Source organism: Corythoichthys intestinalis, chromosome 10 (genome assembly GCF_030265065.1).
Source record: "Corythoichthys intestinalis isolate RoL2023-P3 chromosome 10, ASM3026506v1, whole genome shotgun sequence".
Classification (NCBI taxonomy): domain Eukaryota; kingdom Metazoa; phylum Chordata; class Actinopteri; order Syngnathiformes; family Syngnathidae; genus Corythoichthys; species Corythoichthys intestinalis.
The window spans coordinates 18,358,105-18,381,974 of NC_080404.1; the positions used below are offsets into that span (position 1 = coordinate 18,358,105).

Consider the following 23,870-nt stretch of genomic DNA (forward strand, 5'->3'; position numbering starts at 1 on the left):
AACAATATCGCTTTTAATGCAAAATGTTGCTGGTCGATCGGCGTTTCCTTTCACCGCCGTAGCTCGATAGCGAAAGCACTAACACTCGCTTGTCACCACCAGAACATTTACAGACGTGTCATGTAGAGAAAAAAAGGAGAGAAACGCTAAAGGCATCAAGTTGGTCAAAGTGGGACCCGCCAGGCTTCCAATTAAAAAGTCACTTTCGCGGAATGAGCTCTTTTAGCGACATGTCTCCGCACACTAGCCGCTGACAAAGAATCGTGGGGGAAAAAAAGATTTGCAACAAGCTGACGTTACATAGTAGTAACGCTAATCACATTAATGTATTGTTAGAAGAGGAACTGAGGTCGCCGTGTTTATCCGACGGACACGGAGGACATCGAATCATCCGCCCCAGACAAGGAGCTCCGAGTGCCCGATACAAGTGAGTGAGTGACCGGTCAACACAGACATGAACATCGAAGCCCTCTTTTTCAAAAAATGCCATCAAGGACAGAACAAGGCTGAAGAAGAAAAACATACTAAAGGGAAACGGATCAGATTCAGTGTGCATCAATGCGTACGGCTGCTGAGTTTCGTTTTTCAAAGAACAAAAAAAATACAAGCTGGTCCATTCTGTCCCGACTTCGAACTGGGCTTTAATAGCCCGCTATTGACAGTTTTCCACTGCAAAAATGCTATTTACTATTCAATCAATGCATCGACGCCAAGCTTCGCCCACTGTGTTGTCGTGTAAAAATCACTTTGACGCCCGTGAGACGGCTCGACGACGAGGATTCCTCCGCTCAACAACACAAACGCTGGCGCTCCCCCCAGCAGCCTTTGGAACTATTCAACCCCGAGGAACCGTTTCACTTGCCTCGTTAGCTTAACGGCGTTGTTTACCGCATAACTTTGCCATTCAGCTGACCCGAGTTGTTTTTCGGCCCTTAACAAGATGGATTCATTCATTCCCTTTTCGATAGTGCAATGCAAACACAGCACATCACCAGCGAACAACTTGGCGAACACGCAGTCTGCCCGCTCGGAAAGAAGAACAGCGGGCTAGTGAAAGATGTTCAAAATAGCGATGGCTTTTGTCGAACAACAGCGGTCTTACCTGCAGTGTCAAGTTGAGAAAAGAGTCCGTTTTTCGACGAAAGTGTGCTAATAATCCATAAGAACATTTAAGTGGTGGCTCGGGGAGGTTTCAACGTCGCTCGTCGGCCCCAGGTTGATGTTGAACACGGGTAGATAAAACTCGTTTTCGCAGAGCACTGCTGTTTGCCTTGTTGAGAAGCTTCTCCACTCCAGCCTGCCTCTTTCTTAGACCCCCGCCCCCACTCGTCCTGAGCATGATTGACGGCCACGTTGGTTCCGCCCTGTCATTTCTACGCAATCCAATTGGATAACAACACTATAGAAAACGCCTTACCTCGCAACGATTGGTTTATAATTGAGAAAAAACTGTCAATGGCAACCCAAACGAATAAAACATACCCACTGGTTACAGAACCATAGAAAAACTACAAGCCCCATCTTTATAATAATTAGATGCGTTTGTTTCAGTGTATCCAGTGTCCCGATTTGACGAGGGTTTTTTTCTTTCAAGTTAAGTACAAACAGGAAGTTGCCGTCGGTCAATGTAGTTATTTAAATACAACACACATTGAGCTTGACGCCCATATAAATGTAGCTGCCCAAGCTAACTTTTGACAGCACAGCAGACCTTTACGCTCAGTAGTCCCGGCACGGCATCCTAGCGTTTAGCTTATAAAGTGGATTCGTACACTGATATAACCTATCGAATTTGGCAATATTGTCGTCTCGTCCTTTTTTAGCCATAGTATTGCTGTGAACACAGCCACAAGTGCGCGTTGGCGGCTGGTTTGTGATAGCATGCTAACGGAAGTCAGCTAGCCCTGTGGCTAACAGGAAGTGGCAGTTACCACTCTGATCGGCGACAGGCAAGGTAGGTAGAGATGAAGACATTTTCGTGTATTTTTAAATGATCATAGGCTCCAACTCACCCTGAAGAGGATAAAACCTTGCTAATGGTTATTGAGTTATTATTATGTTGTTTTTTAATATGGTGTTCTTGACGTAAAAAGGCTTTTGAATTCAGAGTGGCTTTCAATGTTAATATTGAATAAATTTTGTCTCTAAGTAACCATATGGGGAAAAATGCTGAGTTTGTGGATGGTAGATGTTTACAGTGTGTATTTCACAGGTTTTGGTCAAGCACTAATGATTACCGCATGATATTAATTGGTATGATGTGGCTGCTGCTATTATTATTATTATTCCTATTTTTTCATATTTCAAAGTTTAAACTACTTTAAAGACCAAATTTGAAGTAAGGTTTGCCAACCATGTTTTTGAATAATCTCAATGTCTAAACAATTATAAGCATATTTTCGTTATTTTTTTTTAACACAACCCTTCCAGATTCTTTGTTTAACCCATAGCAACGCCCTTGACAACAAAAATGCTTTTCTTCGACAATCTTCGGAAATCACATCATACAGAGAACTTGCTAGGGAGGTCCGCCATAGAACAGTATTGTTGCATTGCTTCTCAGTAAAATGCCACGGCGGTGTGTGGCGATGTATTGTTCTCAATCTAAAGAAAACTGTATGAGTGGCGACAGGATAGCGGGGCACGTAAATGGACATCTTTTGTTCGCACGAAGCGAATGAATTTCACGGCATCGTCGAGTAGTGTTCTCTGCTGCAAACACTTCGAAGATGCCTGCTTCCTCAACCGGTCTGCTTATGATCAAGGATTTGCCGAAAAGTAGTGTGATTTTTGGATAGATGACTGATGACTTTGTCAAAACACAGCTACCAACTGTTGTGGAATGAATAGTAGAAGGTAGCGACGTTAGCCGAAAAGTAACTCGAGGCAAAACCCCGATCATAGTTGTATTGAGTTCATTTTGCCTACACTTATAAATTGGTCAAACCATTTCTTTTATCCCAGGCAATAGTAGGTGGTTTATTTTGTTTACATGTTTCGGCGAACACTTCCGCCTTCGTCAGAGGGTCCGAAGGCGGAGTTGTTTGCCGAAACATGTCAGGTAAATAAAAGCTAATGTCGCGAGCTTCTACTGTTCATTCCACAACATGATCGGGGATTCGTCAAAACTTTTCTTTTATACCAGGCAATAGTAGGTGGTTTATTTACCTGTCATGCTTCAAATCATAAAAATAATAACAGCCTATATCTTACCAATCTTGTAATCTCGATGAGTCTTGTATCCATTCCATATCAGGTTGTCTAGGCACACTGTTTGCATCCTGATTAGCGTCTGGCTAATACATGTTAGGTCCAACATAAAATTCAAACGTCCTCTCCTTCCTCCAACTGTTCAAAAACTTGGATCTCCTCCCTTGCGCTCGATCTATCGCTTATATCGCTGTTTGAATCATTGTTTGAAGGACTTTGTAGGGCGGCCGTATGGAGCGCTGCTATCGCTGTTCTCGGTGTGACGTATTACTTCCGAGTTCGTCCCCTTTCAGGCTCGAACTTCGGAAACGCAATTATTTTGTCAAATTTACAACATATAAATTATTTTTTTCATGCTTTATTTGTTGGACAATGTTTAATTACTTTAATTGTGACCCTATTTGGCATTTTATGAAATTACTTCACATTTGTTCTTTAAGGTAGTCTTTTCGGGGGGGGGGGGGTTTCGCTTACATGCAGTTTAATAACTGTAATTTACAGTTACATTGTCTTTGTGCATTCTTGTTAAAGTCAAGACATCCAGTCACGTGATTAGGTTGAATCCATTCATTGTAATACCTTCCTGTAGTCTTCCATTGGCAAACTATCGCTGTGCTAGGGGTGCACGATATCCATTTTTTGAAACAGATATCAATAACTTCCTGCTTCTCTTGGCCGATACGATAACCGATAATATATATGGCGGAAAACACAGACAAGACTGAAAATGCAGTTTCTGCTCTTGCACTCCTCTTTAAAAGAAATTGCTGTATTTTAAGCCAAAAGAACTGTTGTGTTGACAGAACAATATGTTTATATGCTGCCATAGCAGATTCATGGCGCATTAAGCCCCCGAACTATTTTTAATTTGTCCGTTTTACCATGGAAACCCTTTTACAGACGTCGCGTAACCGCTTTTGTTTCAACGCAGCCGTAAAATGAAGGTAATTAATTTGTTATTCAAAATGTCTATCATTTTTGCTTAGAATCATTAATTGATGTCTAATATTTTGTTTTAAAAAAAAAAACGAAAAAATTATTCACTCACATATTTTAAACTTTTAAACAAATTATGTCACAATGAAAAAATGGCGTCTGTAAAAAAGTCACGAATATAAATAAATAAATAAATATCGCTTAATTGTTTTTTTTTTTGTTTTGTTTTTGTTACTGTCGCATTTTCTCGGATATTTTGATGATAAATAATCGATCCAAACAAAAAAAATTGAAGGAAAAAAAATTTTTTTTAAAAAGGGTAAATATATGAAAAAGAAAATCTCGACCATTCCTTGATGTCTGCAATTTCTGCATCGTGGCCCTTGTTATATGACCATGTTTAACCCATAAAATCCCCAAAAAATCCAGCTGTGGCCATTCACAGCTGTGTCTTGACACTCAGTGATACATGCTACATGGAGTTTTTGGATCAAAACAAGGTAAGTATGCGATAATTTCTCGTTAAAGTCATGGCGTCTTTAATTCTGTTCTCGTGTGCTCTCACCTCCAGGTAGGGTTTCGCTGTTTAATTTTTTTCTTTTTTTTTTTTTTTTTTTTTTTTTTAAACCCTCCTGTTCAAAACATTTCTTCCCCTAGAAATTTGAGATTTTAAGTTTTCCAATGATGTATACACATACATATCGGACAATTTTGAAAGCTGGCCAAATTGGGGGTCTCAGAGCGGAACTTCAAGTCACCTGACTGTTTTCCGCCATACATATACAGTATATAATTTTCAAATGTATATTCACCTGAGTATTTGAACACCTGTAGGTCAAAAATACTAGTGGTAGATTCAGCATAGATTTTTCTTTGACCTAACCAGAATTTTCACGATGACATAACATTATAATTAGGGCTGTCAAAATATCGCGTTAACGGGCGGTAATTAATTTTTAAAAATTAATCACGTCAAAATATTTGACGCAGTTAATGCAAATGACCTGCTCAAACAGATTAAAATGACAGCACAGTGTCATGTCCACTTGTTACTTGTGTTTTTTGTTTCCCTCTGCTGGTGCTTGGGTGCGACTGATTTTATGGGTTTAAGCACCATGAGCATTGAGTAATTATTGACATCAACAATGGCAAGCTACTAGTTTATTTTTTGATTGAAAATTTTACAAATTTTATTAAAACGAGAGGGGTTTTAATATAAAAATTTCTGTAACTTGTACTAACGTTTATCTTTTAAGAACGACAAGTCTTTCTATCCATGGATCGCTTTAACAGAATGTTAATGTTAATGCCATCTTGTTGATTTGTTAAAAAAAAAAAAAAAAAAATACAGTACTTATGTACAGTATGTTGAATTTATATATCAGTGTTGTGCCTTATCTTTCCATTCCAACAATAATTTACACAAAATGTTGGCATATTATAGAGATGGTTTGAATTGCGATTAATTACAATTCATTTTTAAGCTGTGATTAACTCCATTAAAAATTGTAATCGTTTGATAGCCCTAATTATAATGAATAAAACAAAGACAAGTAAAGTGCCCACATTTATATTTTTAAATAAATATAAATATAATTTGAGTCAAACACAATCGGTCACTGTCATTGACGATGTGTTCCCCCGAACAATGAGCACTGAACTAAAACAAACATAAACCCAACAGGAATTGTGCTTTGTCGGCAGATAAAACATTTCGTGCAACAGGGGAGGAGACTTTCGTGGTCTTGGCCCATGAAACAACTCTCTTAACCTGGCAATTATAGGACAGCAAGCCTATCAATAACCAAATGGCCTCTCAATAACTTGTAAGCATAAGACTGTAAAATGAAACATTTGCTAATTGCCATAGTAAGGTTTATCACTCAGTGATGGGAAAATACGGCCTCTAGAACAGAACAAAACTTGACTTACTGGCAAACAGGAGTGGGGGAAAAAACGCACACATCACAATCCACCGACACGGTGCCAAAAATATTATATATTATCGTGCCTATTAATAGTGTTATCGGATTTATTGGGATGACGTCATAATGCCTATTATCGCACTGATAATTATCGTGCACCTCTATAAGTTATATACAGTATACAGATACAAAAACATTGCCTTTAAATTACACTACGTTAATCGCAAATGTGTGTTATCCGTTCTCCATGTATTTATAGAATACATTTTTATTTCGACCTCACAATTACATGAATGGAAAAGATATATTTAAAATGTAACAAAACTCTATTCATTTATTTTTGGCCGAATATTTAAAGCAGAAATGCCAAATAGGGTCACAATTAAAGTAATTAAACATTGTCCAACAAATAAAGCATGAAAAAATAATTTATATGTTGTATATTTGACATAATAATCGCGTTTCCGAAGTTTGAGCCTCAAAGGGGACGAACCCGGAAGTGATACGTTATACCGGGAACAGCGATGGCAGCTCCATACATACGGCCGCCATACAAAGCCCTTCAAACAATGATTCAAACAGTGATATAAGCGATAGATCGAGCGCAAGGGAGGAGATCCAAGTTTTTGAAGAGTTGGAGGAAGAAGAGGAGGTTGGAATTTTATGTTGGACCTAACATGTATTAGCCAGACTCTAATCAGGATGCAAACAATGTGCCTAGACAAGCTGATATGGAATGGATACAAGACCCATCGAGATTACAACATTGGTAAGATATAGCTGTTATTATTTTCATGATTTGAAGATGCAGGCATTTGCACATAATTTTATGTTTATGTCTATCTGATGACATTGTTAAAAAAAATAATAATCAGACTTCATGTTCATTTTGGCAGATCCGGCAGCTCTCGTGCATATAAAATAATAATATAAAAACGTTGGGGGGAAAGAAGGAGATGAGTCGTTGATGGCTCTCTCCACTTTGTTGTGGCAACAATAAGAAAACAAAATAATAGCGGACTGCCGCCACATTCGACCGCGAAGTTTTGCTTCTCGCTGATCTCCTCCTCGCCTCCTACTACTCCAGCGTCTCTTAAACGGATCGTGCATAGTGTCTTGTTATGAGCTTTTTGTTTACAAATGTATCGAACACACGACGTGCTGACAACTTTGTTTCTTTATTAACACATGGTGCTAACAGTACAACACAGCCCGGGGCTCTCGGGAGGAAGTGGCGTCTAATGGCATGAGGAAATGTAGTTTTTTCACACAAGCGAACAGATTACAAAGCACCACTTCAGTGTTGTCCCGAGACTACATTTCCCATGATTCACTGCATGACCTGCACGCTCGCTGATTCGCTGCCAGACATTAAAAGCAACACGCTTGTTGTCGCCTGTCAGCGGCTCTCGTACGTAAAACACAAACTAGAAGGCTGTCAAATGATCACTGAAGGAAACGCCAAACCATACAAATGCAATGCAATGCTTGAAGCATGAAGGTGGAAATACATAATATAAATACAAATAAATGTGCACAAACTCACCGGCGGTGTGTGTTTCTTACTGCAACGTGACCGTGAATAACCGCGACGCCGACCCGCTTATATGCACATCCACACCCCTTTCCCGATTGGCAGTGGATTAACCCTTTCGGACAAGATCGTAGATGACGCACAATTTAAACATGCTTAACCTAGCGAACGCAACAACAACTATGATCAGGGATTGCCACGAGTTGACTTTCGGCTAACGTCGCTAGCTTATACTGTTCATTCCACAACAGTTGGCAGCTCTGCTTTGACAAAGTCATCAGTCATCTATCCAAAAATCACACTTACTTTTTGGCAAATCCTTGCTCATAAGCAGACCGGTTAAGGAAGCAGGCATCTTCGAAGTGTTTGCAGCAGAGAACACTACTCGATGATGGCGTGAAATTCATTCCCTTCTTGCGAACGAAAGATGTCCATTTACGTGCCCTGCTATCCTTTGGCCACTCATACAACTTTTCGTTTGAGTGAGAACAAAACATCGCCACACACCGCCGTGGCATCTTACCGAGAAGCAATGCAACAAACAATACTGTTCTATGGCAGACTTCCCTCGCACTTCCTGGTGTGACGTAATTTCCAAAGATTGCCGAAGAAAAGCATTTTTGTTGTCAAGGGCGTTGCTATGGGTTAAACAAAGAATCTGGAAGGGTTGTGTTAGAAAAAAAAAACGAAAATATGCTTATAACTGTTTAGCCATTGATATTATTCAAAAACATGGTTGGCCAACCTTACTTCACATTACTGCTTTAAGAGTATGCAGTGACTGAACTAAATTATAACAAACATTTTCATGGCCTAATCAGTTTTGCTAAAGTTTATATCTTTTCTGTAGTGGTGTTAAAAATCGAGGCATGTGTCTCACATCCTAGTTGCCTTTGAATATCTTGAGTCGAACTTTGTCAAGGTTGATTTATGCAGTGATATCAATTTGAAATAACTACACTGGGTAATTATACTGGAAAAGCTCAAAATATGCTGGTTGGGCTATAAGTGATCATTCAGGATAAAGCAAATCCAAAGGTATTTTACTTTTTCCCCTTTTACATTATTTTTTTTTCTCCCCAAAAAAGGATCTAATAGTTTTGAAGTGATGGACGGTGAGCCAGAAGCAGCCTCAGAGCGAATTCTCCTGGAGCCATACAAATACTTGTTGCAACTGCCAGGTGAGTTCATGTCCAACTTTTTTCTCTACCATTTCCTGGTGAGCAGATGTTGTAATTCTCTTTTAGCATCATGCCAAATGTTTTAATATGATCACTCCCCTTTTCATTATTGACTCCTCAGGGAAACAAGTTAGGACAAAACTTGCTCAAGCGTTCAACCACTGGCTCAATGTTCCAGAGGACAAACTACAGGTGAGGAATAGAAACTTATTCCTCAATCAACCACATATTGATTTTATGACTTCATTTGAAGAAAATGGTGAATCAGATTAAGCAGAAAAATTGCAATCTCAGTTTTTTGAAATAAATCATACAGCCCTACTCTACGTCCCTTATAGCCGGTTTTGCCTCCTTGGTCAATGAATTCATACCCATGTGTTCCATTCCATGCTCCTAATCTGCTTGTACTTAAAATGACCTCGCGTTCATATTCTAAACAAATCTGACTTTAATTATCTGCCAAACGCGTTGTAATTTCAATTGCAGTGAATTATGGCACAGCCCACCCCCTCCCCCTCTTTGCTTGGCGCTCACTAAACTCCCGTTGAACCCATCACACAGACTGAGGGCGCTCCTCTCGGCATCATTAGCGCTCTGCTGCCAAGAAGTCGCCGCCATGGAAACAAGTGTGCCTTCAGATAAATTGAGGGAGTGACATTGGTGTACTGTGTCATTCATTTGGACATCTACAGTACATAATGTGTGTGTGTAATACGTGTCCATGTAGAGCACGTGTTGACTGTGTTATTTCTGTTCTTTATAGCAATTTAGAATGCTTAGCATTTACTTTATACTATATTTGAATAGCAACAGATGATTACGGTCTTCACGACAAGTGACATTACCAAATAGTCCCACATACTGTATGTGGAATAGACGTGCCGGTTACCAGGTTCAAGGTATACCGTGGTATGAAAACGTCACTGTTTCAATACCGCAAAAATTATCCGTCATACCTTTCCTCCGGTATTGGCCATTTTTAATATCCCAAAAATGCAGGGAGAAATCAGTCACTTGCAGCTGCAAGGCTCAACCCTCCTCCACCGGTTTTTGCTCAGTGTCAATGAGTCAGCTTTCCTACACGATAGCTGGAGGAGGTGAAACTCCTGAAGTTTTTCCCCCAATCGAAGAAAGCGAAATTGCTGGTATGGGAATACTTTGGCTACAAAAAAGTTTAAAGACTGCCGCGGCTTAGAGGAGGAGGGCCAACCGACATGTAAAACATGTTTGCGTGTGTGGCTGCTGAGGAGGCAATAACTCAAATATGATTTCACATTAATACAAAATAAAGGTTAGTAAATACCGTCATGAACGTTTCCCACCAGCTTTGAGGGTAACTCCAGCGTGATTAGGTGGTCTAGCGGTGGTAAAATGTGTTTTTTTTCCCCTCTCTGGCTACTGTCTGTGCTGAGAGAAAAATAATTCAATTATTTTTGATCTGATGCTATCGATGTTGAGCTGTGGCTGACTGCATTCGTTTTACATTTATTTTTTATTTTAACTTATGTTCCATTTTGCTAATATGTTTCATTCATTCATTCAGTCAGTCACGCGACTGTTCATCATGTCCTCTGTTTAAAAACAAAAAAAAAACATGCTTAAACGTCAATTGCTTAAACGTCAATTGAAGTCGAGTAAAGCTAAAGTTAGGTGGTCTCATCATCATTGAACTCTTTCACATACCATGTGACAAATGCAGAGTAACATAATCTGCAAGAACTGGATGGCAGTCTCCTTACTCGTGGCTACCTCAAAAATACTGGATGGTTCAATAACTAAACATGTCCATTTTCACTTAGTCAAGCAGAACGTTGCAAGTTCCACTTGATTTGAGTCCAATTGTATTGCACTGGAGCCTGAAATGGACCAAACAACTACTGTAGTTTAGTCACTTCCTCCTCTGAGTTACCGTTGTACTTACAATTGTTGAATTCGATAGTTCCATGCTCATAGCCTACAGATTTGGGTTACATCGCTGCTGTAGGAGTCAACTGCGCAATAGCAAGCCTCTGAGAGAGAGAAAAAAAAAACTGACAAGAGGCATCATGCACATGCGTTCTATCCACTGCCTCGTCCGGCACAAGTCTGCTTATGCAGCCACCACGAATGACAAAGACTGGGTGCTCACAACTGACTTACCCTCAGTATATTGCAGTGAATGCCCTTGTTTGTGGTGAAGACATGTCTGCACAGTTAATAGATCACTGTTTGTGGCTTTGGCAAACTGTGACTTCCACAGTTAGTAAAGTGTGGTGATAATAAATGAAGACTTAGTGACTGCACACAGTGCTTGAGCAATGGCAGTTTGACTAAATGCGTTCCCTAGCAATTGTTGGTGCCTCTTGGACCTGTTTTTTGCTTTTTTTTTTTCCTTTTTTTTTTGTATGAATTCTGAATTTGATTTGGGAGTATTGGTTGGATTTAGAAAATTTTGAATAATCTGTGTTTGTATTCGGCAGAATGTGCCTAGACTCAAATTTTGAGAATCATTGTCCACGATAATAGAGCAGTTTGTCATGTTTGCATGTTGAGTTATTGCATGGTCTCCATGTGTAAAGTGGCTCACTCAAGTTTCAGGGTTAGTGAGAGGTTGTGTTAGACAGCCTTGGCCATCTGTCTGACCTGCTGAGCCTCTTTGTCCAAACAGATCATTCTCAATACGAACAACCTTCAAGTCCAGCACTTTGTCAAAGGAAAGGAAGGCTGTTTCATTGCAGTGGATACATTTCCATAGAATAAAAAATATATATACATGAACAACTCTGGTAGGAGAGGAATTTTGTGGAAAAGTACTGATCATTAACTAATTTCTATAACCAACTTCATTTAGTGCTGACAAATCTCAACCAGAGATTCTTTTACCTTGCTTGATAGTGAGCTGTGAGGCTTGCAAAAGAACTGGCAGGACCTTTGAAAAATGGTAGTTGAGCTTTATAAATCAGGAAACGAATATAAAGATGTCAAAAGTATTTTAAAATGTTTATCGCCACTGTATATATTCAGCCTCAGTCAGGAAGACTAATAAATATTTCTAGGATTTTCAGGAATGTAAGAGACTTCCCTGGATAAAATGACGTCACCTTGTGAACTGTCAAACATGAGTGAGACAGCTTGTAAACATGACGCCCTCTGCTGTCCACTAGTTGTAGTATACCAATAATATTCATCCCAGGAGGTCACTTAGATGAGTTTGTTCTTTGCTCATAATTTCAGGTGATCATTGAAGTGACAGAGATGTTGCACAACGCCAGCTTGCTGATAGATGACATTGAGGACAACTCCAATCTGCGGCGAGGTTTCCCTGTGGCCCACAGCATCTATGGTGTTCCCTCAGTCATTAACTCAGCCAACTACGTGTACTTCCTGGGTCTGGAGAAGGTGTTGACACTGGACAACCCCGAAGCAGTGCATGTGTTCACTCGGCAACTGCTGGAGCTACATCGTGGCCAGGGTCTGGACATACACTGGAGGGACACCTACACGTGTCCAACAGAAAAAGAGTACCGCCACATGGTGCTGAAGAAGACCGGAGGTCTCTTCGGCCTGGCTGTGGGACTGATGCAGCTCTTTTCTGATTGGAAGCAGGACCTGAAGCCCCTCCTGGACACACTGGGACTCTTCTTTCAGATCCGGGATGACTACGCTAACCTGAGCTCGCGCGAATACAGTGACAACAAGAGCTTTTGCGAGGACTTGACAGAAGGCAAGTTCTCTTTCCCTACTATCCACGCTATCTGGTCGTGTCCAGAGAGCACCCAAGTGCAGAACATACTAAGACAGCGCACTGAGAACTTGGACATCAAGCGCTACTGCGTTGATTACTTGGAAAAGGTGGGTTCGTTCGCGTACACCCGGAAGACGTTGCGAGAATTGGAAGCTGAGTCTTACCGTTTAATCAGGGAGTTTGGTGGAAACCCTCAACTCGAAAGCCTGGTCAAACTTCTCAGCCGTATGCATCAAGATGCTGAAACAGAGTCAAATACCGAGGAGCACTCCAGCCATGACCACTGACCTCTTATATCCTGAAAAGAAGAACATGACACTCCTGATGGAAGCAAATCCAGCCGATGTCCTGCCTTTGTACTTGATGTACTAGAAGTGTGTTGAAATGACAATGTCATTGTTCACAATACTTGAATCTCATTGGAAGCAAAAGCAGTCAGTGTTCTGGAAACAGGACTATTATGACGATTCACTCATAACGCAAATTGGAGCATTTGATTCCAAATGTGAAATATTCCCTGCTTAGTCAGGTTTTGTGTAATGCAGACATTTTATTTCCTGCCACGTACACTATCATCATTGCATGAATGAGGCGACATTTTAAAAGCCTTTCGAGTACCTTGTAGGTAGAAAGGTGCTGTATAAGTGAAACACCATTTGCTTTTTAACAGAGTGTTGCGTTAGTCTTTTTTTTTAGGGGAAAGTGGCTCTAATTCATAAAGCCACCGCATCTCCAAGTGAACCTCAGTTCTCCATTGGTTATGCTACATCTTGTTTCATTGTTTTACGCATATTGATTTTCCTTGCACTCAGACTGATTCATCACATGTATATCAGGGGTCAAGCTGTTTTGTTTGTCAATATTTTTCACTTAACATTGTGCATCAATTCAATAAAGATTCAAGAATGCCGCAACTGGATCTTCCTGGTTTTGTTGTCTTTAGGAATGATTGAGGGCTCTAAACACAGGGAGAGGAAGAGCGCCATCTACTGAACAAACAGCACTTCTGCCTCAGGTGTTTTACTTTCATTCAAGCTCTGTATATATACTCATACTGATTCTAGAGACTTTCACCCCCTAAAATATAAGACACAATTATGTTCTTTAAGCAAGCGTGACAAAATCCAAATGCATATGATGCAGCTGCAGTAGAACTGACTTGATTCCATCACAGTCACTCATCAAAACACTCAAATTCATTCCTCTCATGGATGCAGAGATTGATTTTCTCCACTCCCTCGAGTGAGAGTATGCCGGTGTTTGCGTGGGGACCGTTAAACCTGCCATTCCCACCCACCCAAGCAAGATTTGGTTTATTTATCATCAGACTGCGCTTTAAGGATTGAGATTTCATAAATATTCTAGGCAATGGGAATGAAGCACATTTCTCTCCTTTTTTATAGCTCAAATGACAGATGAACTTGTATGCCTATGTGCTCAGTGATTGACTGGTGACAATTCCAGGGTGAAGAATACCTCTTGTTCAAAGTGAGCTAGGATAGGGTCCAGCACACCCACAACAGAATTGCCATCAAAATATTGCAAAGTATTTGAATACATGAGTAGGAATAAAGAGACACTCAGCAGACAGCTGTTAGTTTTGACACAAGGTGACAACACTCCAGCGTACTTGATGTATAACATGAAAAAGCCTGCTTAATATTCACGTCATTGCACACAAAGCAACATGTGCTCGTGCATATTTTTACCATCACTCACTTGTTTGCAGAGGCTCCTGTCTGCCTCATCGCGTCCAATTTGGGACAAGAAGAAATAATGACGTATTCACTCCCTTCAGCCTTCAGTTGTCGTATAGGAAAAGTGTTGAGAATGATTACAGCCGTATATTGTGTGAACCTCTTATCTGTCACTCACTGAACCAATTATCATACACAATCAGTGGATGATCTCCCTTATATGACTGCAGTAGGACTCGAGTGGCCTTATGAAACAACATGATTCACTCTTGAGAAGCATTGCAATGAGAAGGGCTGAAATCGTTTAAGGAATGGGAATATTTCAAGTGACCTGATGCACTGCGTCAAACAATACAATGGCTATGTGTAAAAAGCACGGAAAGGAGATGCTTATCTTTAGTACGGGAATGGAAGTTGGGATTTTGTGTCTAATATTACATCCTCTTTGCTGTGAGTCATAAACAGTCAGAAAGGCTGCTTTGCTTGCCTGGTGTCATGAATAAATGATTTCCTCCTCCTCCTGGAGAGCCCCACACAGATGAGGATGACTGACAGGGGTGTGGAACGGAGTAAAAAAAAGTTGTAATAGTGATGTCACTTGACACATTTGTACGTTCATTCATCATTGATGGACAAAAAATAAGTTCTATTTCAATAGGTCAAACAGCAGGAAAGTTGGATAAAATGGAACTCCTAAGGCAATGCATAACAATAGGCCTGTCACGATAATTTATATATCGAGATATAGGCATGCGCCAATTACCGGTTTCAAGGTATACCGTGGTATGAAAACGTCACGGTTTCAAAACCGAAAAAAAATTTCCGTCGTACCGTCCCTAGGTTATTAGCCATTTTTTTATGTCCCAAAAATTCAGGGACAAATCCCTTACTTGCAGCTGCAAGACTCAACCCTCCCCCACCGGTTGTTGCTCAGTGTCAGTGAGTCAGCTGTGCTATGCGATGGCTGGAGGAGATGAAACTCCGGAACTTTTTCGCCCCATCGAAGAAAACTTAATAGCTGGTATGGGAATACTCGGCTACAGAAAAGTTAGACTGCCACGGCTTAGTTTACGGAGGGTGACTGCCGAGAAGGCAATACCTCCAATATAATTTCGCATTTATACAAAATTAAAGGTTAGTAAACACTGTCATGCTTCTAGAAGTCCCAAGATCAAGGCTGAAGCTTAGGGGTGACCGTTCATTTGCATTGATGGCGCCCAGGCTGTGGAACCAATTACCACTTACTATTAGACAGGCTCCTTCACTTACGGATTTCAAATGACACATTAAAACATTTTATTTTTCTTCAGCTTTTAATGTGCAATGACCGTTTATGACCTCGTGTTTTATTTGTTATGCGTTTCTTTTATCTTTGAATGTTAACTTATTTTGCTGTTTTATGGTATGTAAAGCACTTTGGACTCCTTTGCGGATTTTTTAAATGTGCTATACAAATAAAGTTGATTGATTGATGGAAGTTTCCCACCAGCTATGAGAGTTAACTCAAACGTGTTTAGTGCGCCTAGCAGTGGTAAAACGTGTTTTTTTCTCTCTGACAAGTGTCTGTGTTAAGAAAGAGAGTTTGTTTATAATGTAAACATGATACGAGTCATACACACATGCTTTTTATGGAAAATAATTCAATTATTTTTGTTCTGATGGTAATAATGTTGAGCTGTGGGTTTAGGCTCATCTAAAGGACTGCATTTATTTTATTTATTTTTTTTCAATTTATTTTAATTTAAGATTATACTTATGTTCCAATTTGCAAATATGTTTTGCAAAAAAACCCTGTTCAATCGAAAAAAAAGTGTTTGTTTTTTTAACCCAGGTATCTCAAAGTAACACATTGTAGAGCTGTAATTGCAATACCGTGAAACCGTGACATTTTGGCTTAAGGTTATCATACCGTCACTATTTCATAGCAGCACATGCCTATCGACTTATTCTCTGATATATAATATGGGCAACTGATAGATTTTACTATATCAGCCTATTGTCTGAGATTTAGAACGGCTAACAAATTTGTTTTACTCCATTGACCTATGTCAACACAAAATGGCAAACAATAGTTTTTGACCATATCAAGTTATCGCCGAATATATATAAAATGGCCTATGACATTTATGAAAACGTTCTTGGCTTCCCTTTCTAAGCAAATTAGCTCTAGCTGAACTGATGCACATACACAAAAGGTGTCGAGAATAATGGTGGATGATTATCTTTATTTGCAATACAAAACATGGCCAGTATTGCCAACAGAGATATGATACAGATAATAATTAAGCTAGATGGCTCATTGAATCGCTAAATCTCATTCAATAGTTTCTGTGATGATTATACATTATTTATACACGTTAGTTTATGGGAAAATATATCGTCCTAAAATGTTGTTGTGACAAGCCCACTTACTAAACCAATTTATCAAATAGTGCAGGGTGTCCACTAAGTCTACTTATAATTAAAACAAAAATAAAATACCAAATCAATGTCTAAACAGTCATGTTTTACTTAAAGTCTAACTTCCAAAGTCGGGTAGTCAAAAGTCTGCATTGTGCACACACAAGCACTTTTAGAGATCTAAAATTGTCATCTAGCAGGGATTACAAATTCATTTGTTTTGTTTTTTTGTTTTTTTACAACCAGCATATTTTAAGAACTCAGCTTCAGTAATAATAAACAAGTAATAATGCTGTATGTGTCAAGGGGTTTCTTTCCTGCAATCCTCTTTGCCATCCTGTAATTAGCCATCATTGGATTGTCTCTCATCAACCGTTATAGAAGCTCCATTGTTTGGTTGTGATGGCCCTCTAGTGTAACATTCTAACTGTCACCCCAGCACATTTGGACGTCTACTTGCTTGGAGCTGTATTGTCATTGAAATGCTGACCTCCATGTGAATGACTGTTAGAAAATTGTAAAAACATTTCAATATATTCCCAAAAGTGTCTCTCTGCATCACGAATCTATATTCAAAGTAGTGTGTTGTGAATTCCCTGCTGTGAGGGCTGGACGGCGAGCTGCCTCGCTTTGGGACAATTGTGTTGCTGCGCATGCGCATGGTATTCTCAAAAAGACCGTGGTTGAGGGAAGAAAGTTCGTCCTCGACCGAGTATTAATGTGCCTGCATTCGCATAAATAACCGTGTGCGTCGGTGATAAGTAAGTTGTAATGTTCGCCACGTATACTGAAGTCATATATGTGATGCTTGTGTTACTAGTTTATATTGTTGTGTGTAGCTCGTAGCACGTTAGCTCCGCTGGTAGCATCCCGCTGCTAACGTAGCATTCTAATTCTCACGTTGCGCTAGCGCGTGGTAATATATGTACAAAGTTGGACTGAATTGGATCGCTAGGTGTGCATTCCGAATTTAATCCCATTCAATGTTCATATTTGAGATCGCTGTCCATTGCGGTCTTTGGTGACCGATTCATTTAGCTACCGAGTGCATAGCCTGCAGCTATAGCAGCTGTCTTGTTTGTAGGACTGGTCATTTATTATCGATGGTTCATTGCTTGTCCAATGCGGACATCTAGTGGTCATTTTTAGTATGACGCCTGGTTTGTTTTGGCTGGAATCCATTCGATTCATTGTATTGTGAACTTTACATGTTTATTTCATTATAACAAGTTTATTGATGGTTTTCTTAATATATTTCTTTCAGATACACAAACCACACACTCACATTAATGTCCAGATGCAATCAAAGGCACAATGGATGCAAACAACTGTAAATAAAGTTCATCAAACCAATAGAAGTTGCTGCATCTTCTCTTACCGGAGGATTAGGTCAATTATATACAGCCGGCAAATTTGTCACCGAACTCCAATTCCTTACATAGTGTGTTCCTTTTTACCATGAAGCCAAATGAAGATCAGTAAGTATGGTTATCATTGTTTTCGTCAACAATAGCGATCGACAACATTTCATCGACACACTATTTTTACGATGATGACGAGACCATAATGAGCTAAAGAGATGTATTGGCAGACGAACACATAACAAGACGAATGCCAGTTTTCTTCTAACTAGAACGAGACGAAAATACGCCATAGTTTCCGTCCCACGTTCAGAATGTCTAATATTTTTACGTGTAGTTACCCTGCATCGTAGCAGTGTTTGGTTGTTACACCCATGTGACGTACTGCGCCCTCCAACTCACCAGTGTCCTCTCCAGGCTTGCTTGTTTTGAAACACACTTGGTAGATTTTTTTTTCTTATCTTGGCAAGAGAGGATATGCAAAGTTGCTTTAGCCTTTAAAGCCTTGAGCTGAGTGATCATCACACACGAAATGTAACTCGTAGCGTTAGCATAGCATTCACGTTTGCAATAGGCTAATGCTAACGGCGAAGTCCACTTAAACTGTCATAACTTTTTTTATATGCAGTTCGTGATGTCCAAGTGGGTATAATTAATTGAAAATAATGTACTGTTTTCCTGCTGAGTGTATTATCACCATGTTGGCATTGTCCTTGTAGACACTACAAAATTTGCTCGTCTGTCAATGTTCATTTTGTTGCAAACCTTTATTTCTTGAATTAAACTTTGGAATTTTACAGACAAAAATATTTTGAGTAAACGCTGACTAAAACTAAACAGACATTTTGAAATGGCTAAAATACTTTATGACTGTGACTTATAGGTATTATTGTCTAAAAGACCAAGACGAAAATTAAAAGACATGCCAAAAACAACACAGTTTGTTATTCGTTTGGCTATTGTTGTACATAATAGATATCATAAAGGTAAATGTAATCAAACTAAAACTCAATCCTCCAAGTTCTGTTCATCTTCATTGTGGAGTGGGTGAGCAGGAGTCACCTGTTAAAACGCTGGAAAAGTACTGTCTGGAAACCATTCAAATTAAAAGGAAAGCGACAAATGTACAGTATATTTATCCATTTACAGGTGTCGGATTTTGTCTGACATTAAAATTTATGTTACAATTGTTCTTTTTGATATATTCTTTTGCTTCTCATATACATGAATTACTTGCCTTTACGGGAAAGTTGAAGCTCCCAATTATTGATTTATGTGAGGACAAAAGGGATTGTATGATAATGTTAGCCTGGCTCTGCCAGACTATTCTCCCTGTATTTTTCAAACACTGATAGTATAGTCTGGAAACCATCCCATTAACGGCCTTTTCGAGCAGGTACAAAATCAATCGACAAATCAGATTTGTTTATTTGCGTGACGTGTTCTTCACGAGCAACATCACTCTTGCGCGTCGAAAGTCGTCTCTTCAGCAGCACAGATGGTGAACGGCAGAGCCGAGAATATGTTCCAATCCACGGTAAAATCAGTTTTAAATGACCAAAAACACATCGACACGAGTCATTGACAACAGTCTGTCTCGCGCTAGCCATGTTGAATAAACTCCGCTCTCTTCGTATGTTTACTTCCGCGCGCAAGTCCATCGTCCTGCGGTCGCCATTTTACTAACGTCACGTCTGCCCGTCACTGGTCCACTCCGCTGTCTGTTTGCTGTGGCTTGCTCCGCCCTGGAAATTGTTTCCGTGGGAATGGTGGCCAGACTCAATAGCTGGAACAGCGTTGAGTCTGGTGTACCAGGCTATGATAATGTTCCCCTTTGACACAAAATTTGAATCTCACTCTTATATTTCCGAACCTCTCCTTCACCCATGAATGAGTCAGTTCATCACACAGTAAACAACATTGTGAATGTAACTGTTTAAAAATATCTATTCATGAGATGGAAGGCACAATTAGCGAGGCTGAATTAGACTTGTGAATAGACACATTAGTGAAGCGTGTAGGTGGACACATTAAAAGCGAGTGTTTGTAATTTAAACCTTTTACATCAGTGTTCGCTGGCGTTTAGGCAAATTAAATAAGTTCATCTCCTGAAGAAGCACTCAAGCACAAACGAGAGCTTTCATCTGCATATTATTCCCTCGTTTCTCTCTCACGTCACCAAGAAGACAACAAAATGATGATGGGGGAAGGGTTTGAAGTGTGTCTTTAAGCAGGCGAATAGAACGCATGCAGATGGGACTTGGCTATCTCACTGTAAAGGAGGTTGAATCTCTAGGGACCACAGTTTGTTTAAACGTCAGCCTAGTTGCAAGAGTGGATTTTCAGGGCAACCTCTAAAACAATCATCTAAAGGGCAGAAAATGTTTGGCATGCTTCTCATTTACGAGTGTTGCAAGATGCACATTGGATAAGGTGTCAAGAGTCAAGAATCTGCACTGGACAATATGATGATGCTGGAACTTTGGTTTGGTGCTGTTCCAGTGAGATTTACAAAGATGACTGCCTGAAGAAAACATCAAAATTCCTTCAGTCCTTGATGATATGGGGCTGCATGTCAGACAAACGCACTGGGGAGATGGCAGTGGTTAAATCTTCAATAAAATCACAGGTTTACATTGAAATTTTAGACAGCTTTCTTATCCCTTCAATTGCAAATATTTTTGTCATTTTCCAAGATGACAATGCATGACATGTGACATGACATGCCACAGAGCTAAAACTGTTAAAGCATTCCTTGGAGAAAGACTCATCCAGTCAATGTCATGGCCCGCAAATAGCCCAGATCTCAACCCTATTGAAAACCTGTGGTGGAAATTGAAAAAAATGGTCCACAGCAAGGCTCCGACCTGCAAGGATGATCTGGCCACTTCAATCAGATTGATGAAGAATACTCATCAAGTCCATGCCTCAGAGACTGCAAGCTGTCATAAAAGCCAGATGTGGTGCTACTAAATACTAGAGACGTGTTTTGATTGTTATTTCTTTGTTTGCTTCTCATGATTCCATATTTTTTTTCTCAGAATGGAGTGATTCCATATATATTTCTCTGCACTTATATCTGCACAATAAAAGTAACATTCACTGACCACCACAATGTTTTTTATTCATTTTGTTTAGTGTTTCGGAATGCTAAAGAGTTGCACTTTTGAACTAATTCATTATTTTTTCAAGCTTTTTATCGGCATTTGTTCAAGACTGGTGATTCCATACTTTTTGATATGGGCTGTACACTAGGAAACGTCTAATTAGTTAAAACTATACGACATGTCGGCTACACCAATCAGCCTTTTAGCCGTGCAAGAACTTACACAGATAAGTTAGCCGGCTAATATTACCCGCCGCTTAATATAGACTACTGTGTCCATACAACAATCGGATACTAAGGAAGTGACGTCATGCCGTCGCCATTGTTAGTGTGACATGACGGCATTGTAAACAATGGGCGGACAATCAAGATGTGTTATTCCTGCTACTCTTTTCTTTTCCATACATTTTTTTGAACTTTCAAACTACGTCGCAATAATATGCTTCAATTCAGTCCCCATTTGTGGTCCTCCAATCAAGGATGAAGCGCAGATGAGCGTTTTCTTACAGAGCTCGTCTCCTAAGTTAAGTCTCCGATCAGTGAGCTGCTGGGCTGGCCCCTCCCAACTCAATGCCGACTGAACATGAGTGTATATAAATGCATAGAGGAAAATTAATCCCCGAAAAGTGAACCGTGTGGTACCCCCAGATAAAGAGGCATGCGATCAGTTTTTTTTTCCATGACATTTCTGCCTGTCAAAATTGTCGCCACTCCAGGATCGCCACTGTTATGCACAAGCACTCCTGGTTGCAGCTTCCAGGAAATATATGCAACGCCACACCAAATGTTTCTATTTGTTATTTTCCAAGTGGTGAGTACGCAACCGAGCATGGATTATAAAATCCAAAAATAACGATGTCAGGCTTTCGTTTTAGTTGTTTTCTAAAGATTTATTTCAATCACAACTCGCCGACTGTTCGTAAAAGCCGAGCGTGCCCTCCCTTCACTCTCGCTCCCGCGTGATGCGTTCAGTTGTGTACACACAAAAACGGAGTTCCCGACCCTTGGTCTAGAAGGTGTAGACATTTCACACCGGCGAGTAATGAGTTTCCCGTTCAGAGGTAAACCGTGCAGGCGATGACGCAACACACGAGGCTGTTATGCACAAGCACTCCTGGTTGCGGCTTCCAGGAAATATATGCAATGCCACACCAAATGTTTCTATTTGTTATTTTTCAAGTGGTGAGTACGCAACTGAGCATGGATTATAAAATCCAAAATAATGATGTTAGGCTTTTGTTTTTGTTGTTTTCTAAAGATTTATTTCAATCACAACTCGCCGACTGCTCGTAAAAGCCGAGCCTGCCCTCCCTTAACTCTCGCTCCTGCGTGATGCATTCAATTGTGTACACAAAAACCAGAGTTCCCGACCCTTGGTCTAGAAGGTGTAGAAATTACACACCGGCGAGTAATGAGTTACCGGTTCAGAGGTCAACTGGGCAGGCGAAGACGCAACACACGAGGCTGGTCCTTTCTACGCATGCGTAGTTTGCGCAAATGCAGGCTTACCTTGCACAAGCGGGGGGGCCTTAAACGCACCTTAACCGTAGTGCGGACAGGTATAAAAATAGTTGGCAAAATACCCTGGAGAAAATTATCTGTCCTAGTGTAGACATAGCATGCTGAACGGACCTTGAGCCTTGTTGCTAGGCTAGAATTATCGCAGCTACATTCGCAAGTATTTGGCTAAAGAAGAACTCAGAAGAACAATTTAAATACATTTGAGGTCAAGAGAATAACTTGGCCTTTACAGACAACCTCCTTGAGTTTAAAAAGTCTTGTTACTTTTAAAGTATGCTTGTATTGTTATTTATTGGAAAACATTGTATAATTCTTATCATGTTATCAGCGATCATATACTATGTATTTAACCCCTTCAGACCTGCATTTTTTTCTGCTGGGCAAAAAAAAAAAAAAAAAAATCAGCTGATTTTTACTGTACTCAAACACCAGAACAAAATGCAATTTTTCGGCCAGCTAAATCTAATGCTTTTTCTTAATATAAATGTTAATGTGTTTTTGATGACAAATGAGCACTTTGTTATCCTTTTTGAAGTTGAGTTTGTTCAACATTTTTCAAAGAGCCAAAAATAGCAAAGAGAGTGTGCCAAACCTCATTATATGTTTTCGATGGGTAAAGTATCCAAACATCTCCCAGAAGTGGCAATAGCAACTAAATTCAGTGTATTCATTGGTTTAGAGACACGAACGCGTCATGTCCTTCAGCAGCATGCTTAGGTCTGAAGGGGTTAAAAGTAATTTTTGTTTTTTATCGAGTTAAAGATGATGATCCACTGTATTTTTATTATTGTGAAAAGGATAATTAGTTGCAAGTAGTAATTTGCATCAAAAAGTGCTTTTCAGTTACTGTAGTCAAGAAGACCAAAAAACAAAAAGCATATACTGTACAGCACAGGTGTCAAAAAGATTCCAGAAAGGGCCAAGTGGGTGCAGGTTTGCTTTCCAACCAATGAAGAGGACACCTTTTCATCTTTTACATGTGTAATCAGTTAAACTTTGTCAGGTGCTGCTTGTTTCAGCAGGAAGTTCATTGGTTAAACTCTCTGCGTTGTATCGGTTGGAACAAAATCCAGCACCCACTTAGCCCTTTCTGGAACCTGTTTGACACCTGTGCTGTACAGTATATGAAATGTCTTTTTCTGAGAAGCCATATTATTAGGAAACCTCTTATATTAAAGCCGAAAGTCTACACTTCACATTGTTTTAAATCCACTGCGGAGATGTAAAATGAAGAAGTCATAAAAACTCATTGTCAAAATACTTTAGGACCAAAGT

General features: G+C 39.8%; 2 protein-coding genes across 3 annotated transcripts in view; one reads left to right on the forward strand and one right to left on the reverse strand.

The window, feature by feature from the left end:
- Positions 1 to 1,371, reverse strand: part of arid4b (AT-rich interaction domain 4B) — a 90,438-nt gene extending 89,067 nt beyond the window's left edge. The window contains exon 1 of one of the 2 annotated variants that reach the window (XM_057847568.1): positions 1,103 to 1,371. The gene's annotated coding sequence lies outside the window, so the exon portion shown is untranslated. The remainder of the gene's footprint in view (positions 1 to 1,102) is intronic. The other variant, XM_057847569.1, reaches the window with a different exon arrangement.
- A 229-nt stretch (positions 1,372 to 1,600) lies between these two features.
- On the forward strand, positions 1,601 to 13,424 carry ggps1 (geranylgeranyl diphosphate synthase 1). The gene is made up of 4 exons (XM_057847570.1): positions 1,601 to 1,954; positions 8,694 to 8,786; positions 8,908 to 8,978; positions 12,000 to 13,424. Exons 2-4 carry the CDS (start codon positions 8,714 to 8,716, stop codon positions 12,795 to 12,797), a joined length of 942 nt encoding a protein of 313 aa, XP_057703553.1. The 5' UTR covers positions 1,601 to 1,954; positions 8,694 to 8,713; the 3' UTR covers positions 12,798 to 13,424.
- Positions 13,425 to 23,870: the final 10,446 nt, after the last annotated feature.